We start from the raw sequence: 16,491 nt of genomic DNA, 5'->3' as shown, positions 1-16,491 counted from the left end.
TGGGAGGTATGACAACACCTACTGTATGTATTTCTACATCAATCATATCAACTGTCCATCACTGTGAGGACAGTGTATTTGGGGAGTTAGAGCTGTGAAGATGTGGAATTCTCTCCCTGAATCAGTGGTACAGGCTGATACATTAGATAGCTTTAAGAAGGGGTTGGATGGCTTTAGTGAGGGAATACAGGGTTATGGAAGATAGCTCATAGTACAAGTTGATCCAAGGACTTGTCCGATTGCCATTTTGGAGTCAGGAAGGAAGTTTTCCCCCTCTGAGGCAAATTGGAGAGGCTTCAAATTGGGGTTTGTTGCCTTCCTCTGGATCAACTAGCAGGCAGCTACTAGGCATGTTATATGGTTGAACTTGAGGGGCGTCTTTTTTCAATCTAACTTACTATGTTATGAGGTCCTACTTCAACAAAAGTACTATGTAACCAATTGGTTTTGTGATACACACGTGTGTAATCTAAACTTAGGTTAACGCCTTTGTGTTTATAAGGAAGGGAACGAATAGTTCTGAAACATGTGCTTCTTTTTAGTTTCAATTCAAGAAAATCGTTTTATTATGAGTTTCGCGTCTCAGCTCTGCAGGAAGAGAGAGCACCATTACGGAAGTAAGCCACTGCGGAAACAATCTCCTTGGTCACCCGCATTTCCTTAGCGGAAGTGACGAGCTTGTGTAACGCTGTCACAGTTCCGTCCTGCTACAGCAGTGTCGCGTTGTAGGGTCCGGCGAAAATGGAGCCGATCAGGAACCTGGCGGAGAATCTGAGAGCGGTGCTGGGGAGGCTTCGAGGCAAGTGCAACAAGGGCAATCATGTACTCGTACACGTTATTATCTGGCACCATCTTCTCTCTTATATACGGTGCTGCGTTGTATGAAAACGGGAGTTGTGGTTCGGCAGCATTAGAAGTTGCAGAGAACTGGGGACCTGGGTCCCTACTCCTTAGTTGAGGGGGTGCAGTCACATAAATCTCGATATTAACCAGATATTAAGTACACTTTCAACTTGGATGTATGCTGCAGGCTGTACTGGTAAAGCTATATACTTGTATCTGAATTAGATATAATCATATGGCCGATGGCTCCTAATTTTGCCAACATGGTTCCTAAATGTGGGTCCCACGTGTTATTGTCCTACAGCTCATGGCATGCAGTACATCTTAATCACATGTTGAGAATTGTGGCCTTACATGTTTAAGGGATATTGTCATGGGAAATAACTTTTTTATTTCTGTCAGTTAATAGTGCTGCTCCAGCAGAATTCTGAGCTGAAATCTAAGAAAAGCACTAAATAGTAAAATCCAGGTCCCACTGAGACACATTCAGTTACATTGAGTAGGAGAAACAACAGCCTGCTAGAAAGCAGTTCCATCCTAAAGTGCTGGCTCTCTCTGAAAGCACATGACCAGGCAAAATGACCTGAGATGGTTGCCTACTAGGGTTGCCACCCTGCCGGTATTTTACCGGCCTAACCGGTAAAACACCTTGTGGGGCCGGCAGCTACCAGTAAATTTGGAATACTCCTAACAAAAGGAGGAATACATTGAATGTCCTATCTTGATTCATGGCAAGGGCTGGAGATGAACTACATAAATCTATCAAATCTGACCCTGTAAAAATAGCAAAACCCCTTTTAAGCCTTTGTATAAACATGGTTTTATAATAAAAGAGACTAAATGAAAGATGTGGCAAGAAAAAGAGACGTGGGAAAAGTTAATTGCTGTATAGAACTCAGCAGCCTATGAGGTTTCTCTATACATCCACAAACAGGAAAAAAAAACCTGCGGCTCTATCCAAAAAGATTTAAATGTTACAATATTCCTAGTAAAAATCAAAGCTTGGGGGGGCGTGGCTATGTAGGGCGAGCGGGAAGACGTGTTCGGCTAGAGCTCCGTGTGGAATTCATCCTGACTGACTACCCTGTCACATCCTTGACCCGCATCTCGCCCTCCAGACCCTGGAAACTATTGCCAAGACTGTCTTATGAGTGCCCGCAGCCGCAACCGCCGCTCAAAATCCCTCCATACTGCCCCTAAGCAACATCACAGGGGCGAGGGCGACGCCATTTTGACGAGACGCGCGGCCTGCACCCACACGGACACACACGCAGGTATGTCGGAACCATCCGGCGCAGACACAGACCGGCCAGCCGATATCTCCCCTGAATCCAGCATGCTGCTGGGGGCCATTAAAGAATCCCAGACGGCGATATCGGCCAAGATGGACGACCTGCGTGTCGAGATCCAAACGGAGATCGCCCTGTTCCGGGCCGACATGGCTAAAATCCGCAGCCGGGTTACAGAGACTGAGCACCGCATCAGTGAGGCAGAGGACACTCTGCACCAGCAACAGCCGGTCATCTTGGAGCTACAGCGCCAGGTCAAGCTTCTATCGCAGTGGGCGGAAGACGCTGAAAACAGAACGCGTCGCAACAATGTCCGCATTATAGGCCTGCCGGAAGGTGCTGAAGGCCTAAGCCCGGCCGACTTCACTGAACAGCTGCTTAAAGAGCTCCTGGCACCAATTGCCCTGTCTACGGCCTACACGGTGGAACGGGCCCATAGAATTCCCACGAGGCAAGTTCCAGGGGCTACGCCCAGACCTTTCATCCTACGCCTCTTGAACTACCGCGACAGAGACGCCATCCTGCTGGCTGCGCGGAAGAAAGGGGAAGTCAAGTACCTCAACGCCACTCTACAATTCTACCCCGACTTCTCTGCGGAAGTCCAAAGGCAACGCCGCACGTTCCAGGACGTGAAGAAGAGGCTCCGCGAAAAAGGCATCAAATACAGTATGATGTACCCTAGCAGGCTCCGGGTCGTTGATGGCCAGCAGGTCCGGTTCTTCACAGACCCTGAAGAGGTGGGGCAGTGGCTCGACAAGCGCTAAGACCGACATGGTGTGGCACGGTAATTTCCCAGGATGCTGCCATCGGCCTTGGCGGCCATCACGAGGCAACCCAAGCGCCAAGGAACACTACTTTCAGAAGGGTAAAGTTGATTATTTGGCTCTAGCCGTTCACTGTTGCTAAGGGACAGACAACTAACTTTCTAGATAGTTACGGGGTGCCTCCCGCTTAGGCAGCCAGTTTAGGGTATCGGGACTCTTCGTGTTCCAGAAGGGTCAGGGAGGGGGGATTCTTGGTAGAAGCCAAGAGGATTGGGACTCACAGGACACAGGATAATCTCTACTGTTTTGATACGTGTCCATGTATTATTTGGATACACTGTTGTTAAACTCAATAAAAAGAAGTTTAAAAAAAAAAAAATCAAAGCTTACCTGGCATCGAAACTGACCTGGGTACGTGGCCCCAGGTCCGTCTCTTAAGGGTGTAACATTCTCTGCAATATAAACGCTGTTCGCACTCACCAATGAGAACAGGTGGCCCGGGTGCAGTACCCCGAACCCGTAGCTTGGGTGAGATGCAAGGAAAAGGAAGAATAGGCACGCACTCCTGCGACACACCAGGTTGGATAATTTTTTAAATTTTTTATCCAACCTGGTGTGTCGCAGGAGTGCGTGCCTAATCTTCCCTTTCTCTATACATCACTGCCTTATATGACTGTCAAACAGCCCCCCCCCCTCAAATGTCTATGGTATCTTCCAGCAGCCCCTATGGCATTTGCCAAAATCTACAGATTGCTGTAACCCAGGAGTGCCCATACTTTACTAATGTGAGGTCTACCTTTATTGATGTTGCCTATTATGTTAGCATTCTATTCCATGGGAAATATTACTTAAATATTGATTCATGAGAAAATATATATTGTTATATTTAAACAGCTATTTCTTATCTAATGTAATAAATTAATATCTGAATGAAAAGCATAAAATAGGAGGGTGATTTAGACAAGCTGTTTGTTGACGGACAGTTGCTGTCTTGAGATCTACTGATCACCAGATAAAAATCTACTGGTATCAGGAGATTCTTGGGTGCTCTTTCAGGCTTCATTTGCAGAATGACCATGTAATGACAATATTGGGAATACAGTATATTAGCTTGGAAACACAAAGAAAAAAGTTGTTTTGGACCCTATCTACCTAATGCCTCCCTAGAACTGCAAGTGAGACTGACATCAGATTGAGAAAGCCTATGTTTTATATAAAATAAGTCATTTGAGCAAAGGTGATATGTGATCCTGCCTTGTTTCTGCAGATGGAGAGCCCAGAAAGGGAGACATGTTCAATGGGCAGCATTTTTGGGAAACACTGGGTAAGCAACCAATGAGGCATTTGTAACATTTCATTTACAATATATAAAGAACAAATTGTCTGCTGGGAATTCTCCATTTCTGGAAATAAAATGGTAATGTAAGAATACATTACCTTATATTGCCCATATATTGGCCTTTCCTGAAGCTAAAAGTTACTTTAAATGTATATATGTGAAAGATGTTATTTCAACCTAAATCATTTTAATTAGAGAAGCCTATTTGGTTGGGTCCTGTAGTTTGTGGGAGCTGGGAACAGGGTGGGGAGAATGTGCCAGCTGTGGCATGTTACAGGTATTGGATCTGTTATCTGGAAACCTATTAACCAGAAAGGCCTTCTCCCATAGACTCCATTTTAATAAAATAATTTATATTTTTGAAATTGATTCTGTAATAATATAACAGTGCCTTGTACTTGATCTAAACTAAGATACAATTATTGGAAGCAAAACAAGCCTATTGGGTTTATTTAATGTTTACATGATTTTCTAGTAGACTTAAGGTATGAAGATCCAAATTATGGAAAGATTCGTTATCTGGAAAATTCCAGATCCCAAGCATTCTGGATAACAGGGTCCCATACCTGTATTTATATGTTGTACCTGGTTGGCTGCAATGTGGTTATTCTATTTAAGGTTTTCTATGAACCATGCAGGAATAAATTGAACTTTTTATGACCATTTGAACTGTGGGGGATGCAGGTTTCATAAGAATGTGAACATGGCTCCTGCTTTATTTTAATCGTATATGGGGAATATAGGCTTTGAATAAAGAGGCACCACACAGTTGCTGCCTCTGTCACTGACTGTATGTAGGAGCCTTCTGCTATCAGCAATAGACTGCTAGGTGTGGTTCTGTATCATTTCAAGAACATCTGTTCTCTACATCTTTTTGCTCTAGACACAGAACTGACAAATTCCAAAAAAAATGTTTTACACAAAAAAATACCCGTTGCATGTCATATTTTTCATCTACGGAGAACCACTGCACATAATGCAGATTTCGTTAATGAGCCCAAATGGCATTAGAATAAAAAGACTCATATAAAATCATGTATAAAGCAGTTGTTATATATACAGTATGTCTTATATTGGTCAAAAAAATTCAACTTTTTGGCATGAGCCCAACACCAAAATATTTTAACTTTAATCTCGTGGCATGTTAAGTGCACCTGGGGTGGCTGCCCTGTTGGAAATTTCTCTCAAGAGCTGAAGCGAGGAAATTGCTGTATAAATACTTTACCTTTTTGTGTCTCCTACAGTTGTTTTCTTATGTTTTTCATAGGACATTCCATTAAAGCAACATCTCAGGAAGCTACAAAGCTGAGTTTGGCTTTCACTAAACCACCTCTGCCTTCAGAAGAGGTAAGAGATATTCCATACAGACAGAGTATTAGCGAAATCTTTATTTAGGACTATACATTTTACCCTTTCTTTCCCACCCCAGGGCAGCCAGAAGCTATGTGATGGACTTCTCAATGCTATCTTAGCAGCGGCCACTGTGTACTATTCTCTGCCAAAGGAACAAGGTGAGAAGCAGTGTCCTAGATAAGTAGCTGCTACTGTGTTCTTTCTCAGCAGTCCATTATACTCAAGGTTTTATAGGTCCTTCTTCCATCATTTGTACGTAGTTTTTCAATAATTTAAGCAAATAACCCATCAGTGAACCTAAAACCTTCTCTTTCATCTAGGTATCACGTTGCGTAAAACCGTGCGTGAGGCCATTGCAGATGTTATAGAGGGTACCATCCAGCTAGTAGAAGTGATCCTAAGCTCCCGTATTCAGAGGTACCACTTTATTACAATTACATAGTTATAATCCTGCCGTATTTTTTTTTAAAGGAGAACTAAACCCTAACAATGAATGTGGCTAAAAACGCCATTTTTTATATAATGAACTTATTGCACCAGCCTAAAGTTTTAGCGTCTCCATAGCAGCAATGATCTAGGACTTCAAACTTGTTACAGTGGATCACCATCTTATCAGTTATATTCTATGTGTGCTGTATATTTTGAGTCGGCCCCTAAGCCCAGTAACTGACCTCAACACAGAGCATGTGCAGTGAATCAGCAGAAAAGAAGATGGGGAGCTTCTGGGGCATCTTTGGAGACGCAGATCTTCCATGCTAAAGGGATTTGGTTGCCTGGGGCTGGTACAGAAGCCCAAAACATAATGTACAACATTTCTAGCCTACTTTTTTTGTTTAACTTTCCTTGTCCTTTAAGTGTTATTTTCCTTCAATGTGTTTTCTCTTTCTGACTCTATCTATCCTCTCAGTCTGTCACAGGCACAACTGGTATCCACAGGCAGTGTGTGGGAGGCATGTGACCAGTGGGAAAAACTTCCTAAAGGTTTGCCATGATATATTGAGATTTCTTATCACCTTGCGACATATATTATTTCAACTTTTTAAGGGTGTCTGTACAAGGACTATTCTTATATGCACTAAGATTTAGCAATATTGTAGTAGTCCCACAGTGTCAGGAACTACATTTTTCCTCCTCATGTCTTTGCTTTACAGCAGTGATCCCCAACCAGTAGCTCGTAAGCAACATGTTGCTCTCCAACCCCTTGGATTTTGCTCCCAGTGGCCTCAAAGCAGGGGCTTATTTTTGAATTTCCTGGCTTGGAGGCAAGTTTGTTTGCTTAAAAACCAGATGTACTGCCAAATAGTGCCTCCCGTAGGCTGCCAGTCCACATAGGTGCTACCAAATAGCCAATCACAGACCGTATATGGCACCCCAGGAACTTATTTCATGGTTGTGTTGCTCTCCAGCTCTTTTTACATCTAATTGTTGTTCACGGGTGAAAAAGGTTGGGGACCCCTGCTTTACAGGTTAAAAGCCAATTGACAGTGTTCTCTAGTTTTTTTCACTGCAAACTGTGTTGATGCAGGTGGGGCCATTGAGCACTTAGATATGAAGATGGTAAACCAGTTTAGAGGTGACTGGAGGGTAGATGTGGAAACTACACTTGGGCTGTTTAATTCCCTTTTAGCTGCCACTTTTAAACTGGCAAAAGCTTCCCTTCTTACCAACTTTATCAGACTACAGTCAATAACACACACTCTTAAGTACACCACAGTAGCCCAATCCTTCACAAAACCTTTTATGCCTTGTAAGTAGCAGAAACTTCTGTTAATTTGCTTCTGTCTATTTTACAGATAACCTTGCTGCAGTGCAGGTGATAGTATCAGGATATCTAGATGTTGTGAAGGATGCCATAGAGGAAGTGGAACAGGTAATACGCCCCCTCTCGTGCCAGCTGTTTGCCAACCTCGTAACGGTGCATACAGCAGCCCTGTGCATTTGTAGAAATCCAATGATGTAATACAATCAACCATCTAAATTATTGTTATCTTGGGTAATCAATCCTCTTTCTTATCCCACAATACATGTGTGCCTGTGCAGGCTCAAACAGATGGAGAAGATCCATTCAGCGATATCCCAGAGGATGATGAGATTGGTGCACGTGGAAATCAAGATACGTACTGGTCAGAGGCAGATCGCAGGCTTATGGCACCCTGCCTGGGCCTAATGAAAGCATCCAAAGCCTGCCTGAAAAAAGTTATTGGGGCTATAAAGGCTCATGGGAAAGCAGACACAGCAGAGCATGTAGCTCAGCTAGATGACCTGGTGGATGTAACTCAGGAGGTTAGCCCTAGGTAACTGGCTTCTATTAACATTGTGTTTATAATATCTTATGCAAAGGCAAACAAATAGCCAATCTACTGCTTCTTTACCTAAAAAGAGGCATATTTTCAGTTTATTAAATTTAGCAAATTGGTACCCTTTCTTTAAAATAATCTGTCTTCCGAAGCTCATTCAACATGGAAGCTGCACTTTGACAGTCTGCGGCTAGTCAGCCAGAGTTGCTCTGCATTCCGAAGTACAGGGGCTGTTATTTATGTGTTTATTTACGACTGAGGCTAATCTTGATGAGAAACAGTCGCCACACTGCTTATTTGCCCTTCAGAATGTTGAGCCTCTTTGATCCTTTCTCACTACTCTGGGCAGCCAGCTGTGAAATGATCTCAGTGCAGCTTTCAGATGGAGAGGAAAGGAACGGTAAATGAGCAGCAGATCTTTTATGTTTCAGAAAGGGTACTGATTTTCTAACTAAATTATATTGAAAAGCTGCTTATTTTTAGAAAAAAAGGCAGTAGATGGGTTATTCTTTTGCCTTTATATCCCCTTTAATCACAATTACTGTATTCTAAGTGCCTTTTTGTGATATGTACTAGCTGGAGCCACGTCGTCTCGTCTCACTGTGTATTCGTATACTGCTGAGATGACAATAAAGTTTACTTTGACTTTGACATGTTATATGGATAGTCAAATATTTCAATCCAGTATCATCTTAATGGTCCTATTAAACCACTTTCCCATTGCTCAGACATCTGGTTGCCCTTCTCGGTAATGTTTATGTCTCACTCCTATTGTGTGTGTATCCTAAATAGCAATGCAGCTTTGTTTCTGCATTCAACTCTGTGGGCAGAAATCGCAAATGCTCAGATTTGGTGCAATCCCAGATAAGGCTAGCTACAGATTTGGTGAGTAACACAGTTATATAGGTAAATATAAATTGAATGTGCTCTGAAAATAAGGGTCAACAGCATTCAATATTTTTTCCATTTTTAGTCCCGGACAGCTGTTTAGAGACTTTTGGAGCTCATGTTGGTCTGTTTCCTAAAACTCACTGCTGTTGGTTATTGTTCCTTATCCTGTATGAATCTGATTGTGACAACTTTGCCTTGAAAAAGTAACCGTTTTCTTTTTATTACAGATAGTCTAATTCTTTGTGTTGTTTTTTCTGTAGTGTTGATGAGCTGGCACTGAGCATGTACCCTCCAATGAACCATGCAACTGTGCGCCTTAATGTAAGTCCCCTTCTGGCTTTTCTTCTATATTCTGAGTCTGGCTTTTCACAACATATTTGATATGTTTTTATACTTTGTATATTACAGGCTGCAAAGTTATCTTCTGTACTGAAAAAAGTTCTCGCCATCACAAGGTTTGTGTATTCCATATACTCAATCCCTTCTACAACACTGTAGCCTTAGGGGAATGGCACAGGTGGCATTTTATTTCTGAGTTTTTGTAGCGACAGAACAAAATGGAGTTGTCTCAAATAGCTCTTCATTATGGTTCATGGTACCAAAATTACCAAATTACCAAAATAGTTTTGTAATTGTTGAATTGTTGCAAATACAGCTATATTGCTTTTGCCATAAATATGTAACGCTATTATAACAATGTAAGATTTCTTAAAATATGCCACTTGGTGTGTAACTGTGGTATAATAATGTTCTGTTTTATGTGGCTGTTATATGTGAGAAAGCTGCTACAGCCCTTGATACTTGAGAAATTGCCAAGCAAGCTCTCGGCTTCATTGGTGATTAGCATTGTTCTGAGTCAGAGTGAGGGTATAGATTATGGTTACAGAGATGAGTTTAATGAAAACTAAAGCTTAACTAAAGAAGCAGGCTAGAAATGTTGTACATTATGTTTTGGGCTTCTCTGTCAGCCCAAGGCAACCACAGCCCTTTAGCAGTAAAGATCTGTGTCTCCAAAGATGCCCCAGTAGCTCCCCATCTTCTTTTCTGCTGCTTCACTGCACATGCTCTGTGCTGCTGTCACTTACTGAGCTTAGGGGCTGACTCAAAATATACAGTACACAAAATATAAAGCTCACAATATAAGACTATTATTATTAATTTATACATATAATTACTACATGGCAGCACAGAAACCAGTGCAACTAGCTTCAAAATGTAATAAAAAGCCTTGTAGCATCAGCTTCTATTACAGGCCAACCTCATTTTCTGCTTGATCATTTATGACAACCCCTAAGCTTAGTATGTGAGTTTCCAAGATGATGACCCCCTGTGACAAGTTTGAATTCCTGGATCATTGCTGCTATTGACAAGCTGACATTTGTGCAATAAGTTCAGTATATAAGATTTTTGCATTCATTTTTAGGGGTTAGTTCTCCTTTAAGGCAAGGGGATAATGGGGTACAGTTGCACATTCTATTTCAAATCAAAACATGTTATCCCTTTACAGAAAGTGAAGAAAAGGGAATATTAGGCTGTTCCAAAAAATAGCAGTGTCTGCATTGTTCTTCACAAACTCAAACATTCACTGTATAAAAATGTTTCAAGATTTTGCATTCCTTTGAATCACTAATATTTAGTTGTATTTAATATTTAGTGTTTCTGAGAACTGCTGCACATCTGTGTTACATGGAGTCCACCAACTTCTGGCACCTGTTACATTCCACAATTCTTCTGCATTTCTTGCTTTTGCCTGAGAAACAGCATTTTTGATGTCATCCCACAAGTTTTCTATTGGATTAAGGTCCAGGGATTGGGCTGGCCACTCCATAATGTCAATCTTGTTGGTCTGGAACCAAGATGTTGCTCATTTACTGGTGTGTTTGGGGTCATTGTTGACATTTTCTCTTTGACATAAGGCAACGTGACCTCTTTGAGTATTATTGAAACTGATCCATGATCCCTGGTATTTGATAAATAGGCCCAACACCATAGTATGAGAAACATCCCCATATCATGATTCTTGTGTCACCATGTTTCACTCTCTTCACACTGTACTGTGACTGGAATTCAGTGTTTGGGGGGGTCGTCTGACAAACTGTCTGTGGCCCCTAGACCCACAAACAACAATCTTGCTTTCATTAGTCCACAAAATGTTGCACCATTTCTCTTTAGGCCAGTCAATTGGGCAGATTCACTAGCGACTTTTCACCAGCGTTACCATCCGCAGCCACATCGCCAATTCAATAACTGGTGCAGGCACCAATTCGCTAGTGAAGGAGACCGTCACTAGCGTCGTTCGCACTCTATCGCCAGGCGACTTTTCGCTCTGGCGAAAGGTGGTTACTCCGCAAATTCAATAAAGTGCGGATTTTACTGAACGTTACCTCTTTTGCTGTAGTTGACATTGCCACCTCAGACCAGGCGAAGTGCCAAAAAGAAGTTAGATCTTCCTTCTTCTGTCACTTACATCATATCCTGTGTGCCGAAAATGCATTAAAGTTGTAAAAACGTTGGCGACTTGTCCTTTTTTGAAGCGGAATTGCCTGCAAAAGGCCTGACTATTTGGGTAACTGGTTTTCTCCAGACGTTTCATATCATATGGAGCATTAATTTTACAGTGGGCTCATGTGTAGGGCATTATATTAACGCTCGTCTTTATTAAGGTTCCCTGGACATTTGTAAGAAAAAGTGGTAGCTTCTTCAAGCATTTGCACCAACATTTATAATAAAGATGTCCATACAATTTTAAATTACCCGCCGTATGCAAATTGACCTAAGCGCAAGATCACTATCGAATTTTCGCTAGGCACAAACAAACCCTAACACATCTTCGTTATGAAATGCTCGCACTGCAGAAGTAACGCTAGCGAAAAGTCGCCAGCAATCGGCACCCAGGGCACAACTTCGCATATTAGTGAATTATCGTAGTGGTAGCGAATTTGCCGCTGGCGAAGTGATGTGATGTGTGCAAAGCGGTCGCTGGCGACAATTCGGCCTTTAGTGAATCTGCCCCAAAGTGTTCTCTGGGGAATTGTAAGCTCCTCAGCTTGTCGTTTTTTTTTTTTAACTATTGGACTTTGTGGGTCTTCTTGCCGATAGCTTGGCTTCACATAGGCGTCTAATTGTAACAGTATCACAGGTAACTTTAGACCTTCTTTGTTCTTGCTGGAGCTGATCATTGGCTGAGCTTTTGCCATTTTGGCTATTCTTCTATCCATTCAAATGGTAGTTTTCTGTTTTCATGTCTTTCAGGGTTTAGTTGCCATTGTACAGCATTCAAGATCATTTTAGCTGAAAAGCCTATCATTTTCTGTACTTCTTTATATGGTTTCCCCTCTCCAATGGACTTTTTAATGAAAGTATGCTGTTCTACTGAACAATGTCCGGAACAACCAATTTTACTCAGAGAGAAATGCACTATAACCAGCATGCACACCATTTGCTGCCTTTCTTCCTTAAATAAGGGCCGGAATAATCTCCTGTTTTTTTACAGAATGAATGATCTCAGTAATTGAACTCCACACTGCTATTATTTGTAACAAGCTATTATTTGGAACAAGCCTAAATGAATGATTCAGTCACACAGAATCAGCAGCATATATTTCATGACTGATGGGTCTGTTGGTTTTCTATTACTCTACTACAACTACTAGTAAATAATTTGCCATGTAGAAATATACTTTCTACCAAAAACAGTGATTGATCAGGTTAGTGATGTCAGACTGCTATTATTCTGAACACAATTGTATAGAAAAATGTGAATAATGAATGTTTGTCCTTTTAGGTCCAGTCATGTTTGTCCTGAAGCAGAGTCGACCTGGATTCAGTTCCTTGACAGCGCTGTTGACCACAATATGCAGAAGACAAAGAACTTGACACAGGGAGCCCTCTAAACTGTTCTATATTTTCCTTATGATAAACCAGTCCTGCCATCTGGATTTATTGCTTTGTGGTCCTGATGTAAACCTGAAAATTACAGCACGAAAAGGACATCTGTAAACAGGTCCTGCTTATTTCCCATTAGGGTGCAAGGACTACTGGCAGGAATGACTTTACAATTTAATGATGGATCAGCTAAACCTATCAAGTCACCCGATTTGAATATTATTTATGATACCCAATGGAATGGGCACTGGCTTTCTAGTTCCATTATATGCAATCTAGTTTGTTGGCCTTATGTGTAAAGGCATGACAAGAAGAGTAATATTTTATGTTGGTGTTTGAGGAAATCCGCTATCTCATGTGCACCCCAGAGAAACAGAACATTATGTATTTGCTAAAGAACCTGCTTGGAGGGTTTAGGTTGAGGTGACTTGGGCTTTATCATATATAACTCAGAATTATAGCTTTATATTTCTTCAGCTTTTACTGTGTCTAGAAATTCTTCTTTTCTTTATGAGGGCCAGGTAGATATTACATTTTAATTGGCTTTGTACGTGTAAGCCAAGTCTATCCGCTAAACAGTTTCTTTCCTCTTAATTCCAGGCAACTTAAAGGGTTGGGTTACTTCCAGGTTAACTTTTAGTATGTTATAGTGTAGCCTATTCTTAGCAGCTTTTCAGTAGGTCTTGATTTATTATTTTATATAGTTAACTTCCTTTTACACCACTTTCCAGCTGTTCAAATGTCGGAGTTACTGACCCAGCATCTGAAAATATCTGTGGAGCTACAATTTTATTTTTTATTTATTTATTACTTATTTTTTCTATAGAAGCCCCTCCTATTCATCTTCCGGTCTTCCATTTACAACACAGCCTGGCTGCTAGAACTCTAGTACCCAGATAGCTGCTGAAATTCTAAAGTGGAGAGCTGCTGAAAAAAATCGCTTAATAATTCACAAATCACATCAACTGCCAATTGGCTCAGAATATCACTGTCCAAATCATACTAAAGGTTAATCTAAAGTGAAGTACCCTTTTAAATGTGTATTTACGGAATACATGATATTGAAATTCACGCAAATACTGAATCCACTATAAACGGCTTGGATTGGATTTGGCTGAATTAGGGATTCGGTGCTCCCTAGTTTATTTCCCACAGTAACAGTTCACCTTAAAATTCACAGAAAATGTTCCTTACAGGTTAATTTGATGTATAAAAAACACTTGAAAAATTTAATCAAAGGGATTAAAATTGTCAGCTGTTCGGACAAGCCATAAATGTTATTCATTCATAGTAAGTTAGGTTCAAAAAAGACACACGTCCATAAAGTTCAACATTTTAGCTTTATTTTAACCTGCCTAACTGCCAGTTGAGCCAGAGGAAGGCAAAAAAAACCCCATTTAAAACCTCTCCAGTTTGCCTCGGGGGGAAAAAAATCCTTTCTGACTCCAAAATAGCCATTGGACTAGTCCCTGGATCAACTAATCAATCAAGATGTTATATTATGCATAAGGAGAGAGTTTGTGTATACATCACATCAGATTCCTGCATGTAGAAAACATATGTGCAAATACACTGAAATAAAACAGAAAACTGCAAAAATCAGATGGAAATGGAAACATGTTAATGTTTGCTGGGTAAGGTATTTGATATTTTAATGCTCCTTTGCTTAGTATTTGCAATCCTTGGAAGATATTTATAACGGGTGACTTTTCTCCTTGTTTAATTACATCAATGAAGTTTACATGAATACATCAATCTTATTTACATAAAAATGCGAATGTAAAAAATGTCCTTAAAATTGGACTGAAATATGAATACATATAATGGTACTGGGAGAATTTTCTGGCGACTATATGCCATAAAGCAATTATGTGTGTGGGATATGAGCATGGACCATATGATGAAGATAATGAGATGCAAGAGTGGCTGCTGTATCTCTATAATGGGATTTTACCAGCCTGTACCGGCCGAAATTACTACAGGTATGGGATCCGTTATCTGGAAACCCATTATCCAGAGAGCTCTGAATTACGCAAAGGCCATCTCCTAAAGGGGCCATATTATCCAATTTTTTTAAATAATTCCCTTTTTCTCTGTAATAATAAAACAGTAGCTTGTACTTGATTCAAACTAAGGTATAATTAATCCTTATCGGAAGCAAAACCAGGCTATTGGGTTTATTTAATGTTTACATGATTTTCTAATAGACAAGGTATGAAGATCCAAATTACTGAAAGATCAGTTATCGGAAAACCCCAGGTCCCAAGCATCCGGGATAATAGCTTTCATACAAATATGAAGTCATCTCAACTTGATTTTCAAGTAGACTCAAAGAATGAAGATCCAAACTACGGAAAGATCCTTTATCTGAAAAACCCCAGGTCCCAAGCATTCTGGATAACAGGTCCCATACCTGTATTGCCAAAAATCTGGTATGGCGCTTGATAATGGCTCAGTTCCATTACCTTTTGTTCAGATAAATATATATGGATATTGGAGAAACAGACAACTTGGATGGTGGTACTAAGACTTATTCACATTTTGACAAAGTAAATAGGATGTGTATAAATAATACAAATCTTTTTAGTGTAAATTCTCATCTTAATAAAGAGGCTTCAAGGTAAAGTCTCATTACTGCAAATGGGCATGGCACAGCCTTGCTACTCATAATAACACCGCTGATGTCTATGTCCTCACAAAAAGGGGAAGATCTTCAAATTTACTTAGGATTTTGGAATCATTATTCTTTGGAGTTTTTTTTATCTAGGGTTTTATTCTGGAGCTCCTCCGTTTGCCATTGTTACCTGGTCGCTTGGGAGCCACTGACCCTAGCAACTGGCAAGTAATGAATGACAGAAAGATGAGCAAGAAGGGGCCAGAATGGAAAAAAGCGGTGATATAAAAATAATAGTAAAAATGTAGCCTTGAGATGAATCTGCCTTCTGATTGTCTGCATTCATTGTCATTGGCCACTGCACAGCTTTTTACATTTTACAAAAAAAAAAGGCAGAACAGAAAATAAGTATTATAATTTACAAAAAAATTAAAGTGGAAAATATTTTCAGATTATCTCAAAATATCAGTGTCTACGCAATACTAAAACCTAATGCTATGAGGAGCTTCCCCTTTAAAATGATGTTTGAATATAGTTGCTGTACACAAGCTCAATGAGATGGGCTGTGTAAAGCTTGTGCCCCACTAAATAATGCAAATGCTCTGAGCAGCGCAGTTTACATTTAGGCCCATAAATCTTTGGACAGAGACAACCTTTTTCTAATTTTGGTTCTGTACATTACCACAATGAATTTTAAATGAAACAACTCAGATGCAGTTGAACTGCAGACTTTCAGCTTTAATTCAGTGGGTTGAATAAAAAGATTGCATAAAAATGTGAGGAACTAAAGCCTTTTTTTAAACACAATCGCTTCATTTCAGGGGCTCAAAAGTAATCGGACAAATTAAAAAACTGAAAATAAAATGTTCATTTCTAATACTTGGTTGAAAACCCTTTGCTGGCAATTATAGTATTCAGAGCAAGCTCACCGAATTTCTTTGTTGGCTTCTTCCACAGGTATTCTGTGTGTAATACCCAATAGTTCAATGCATTCAGTAGTTGTGGAACAAATCCAGGGCAGCAACTGGTAACTCATTATCCCAATAAAGACCTTTGCTGGCAATGACAGCCTGAAGTCTTGAACTCATGGACATCACCAGATTCTGGGTTTCCTCCTTTTTAATGCTCTGCCAGGCCTTTACTGCAGCGGCTTTCAGTTGCTGTTTGTTTGTGGGCCTTTCTGTCCGAAGTTTAGTCTTCAACAAGTGAAATGCAT

General features: G+C 40.6%; 1 protein-coding gene across 1 annotated transcript; it reads left to right on the top strand.

Moving 5' to 3' along the window:
- Window positions 1–574: 574 nt before the first annotated feature.
- Window positions 575–14,263, top strand: ccndbp1.S (cyclin D-type binding-protein 1 S homeolog). The gene is made up of 11 exons (XM_018238389.2): window positions 575–799; window positions 4,164–4,220; window positions 5,503–5,582; window positions 5,665–5,746; window positions 5,909–6,005; window positions 6,496–6,569; window positions 7,382–7,458; window positions 7,629–7,882; window positions 9,037–9,097; window positions 9,185–9,231; window positions 12,561–14,263. The coding sequence occupies exons 1-11, from the start codon at window positions 742–744 to the stop codon at window positions 12,667–12,669; spliced, it is 996 nt and encodes a 331-aa protein (XP_018093878.1). The 5' UTR covers window positions 575–741; the 3' UTR covers window positions 12,670–14,263.
- The last annotated feature ends 2,228 nt before the right edge of the window (window positions 14,264–16,491 follow it).

This window comes from Xenopus laevis, chromosome 9_10S (assembly GCF_017654675.1).
Source record: "Xenopus laevis strain J_2021 chromosome 9_10S, Xenopus_laevis_v10.1, whole genome shotgun sequence".
Taxonomy (NCBI): Eukaryota; Metazoa; Chordata; class Amphibia; order Anura; family Pipidae; genus Xenopus; species Xenopus laevis.
This window is presented reverse-complemented; position numbering and strand designations above follow the sequence as displayed.

What these genes read in the sequence shown, in the direction of transcription:
- ccndbp1.S (XM_018238389.2), top strand. Translation starts at nt 742, where the DNA reads ATGGAGCCGATCAGGAACCTGGCGGAGAATCTGAGAGCGGTGCTGGGG. An exon ending in CTAAGCTCCCGTATTCAGAG is followed by an intron (nt 6,006 to 6,495) that starts GTACCACTTTAT and finishes CTATCCTCTCAG; the next exon opens with TCTGTCACAGGCACAACTGG. An exon ending in CCATAGAGGAAGTGGAACAG is followed by an intron (nt 7,459 to 7,628) that starts GTAATACGCCCC and finishes GTGCCTGTGCAG; the next exon opens with GCTCAAACAGATGGAGAAGA.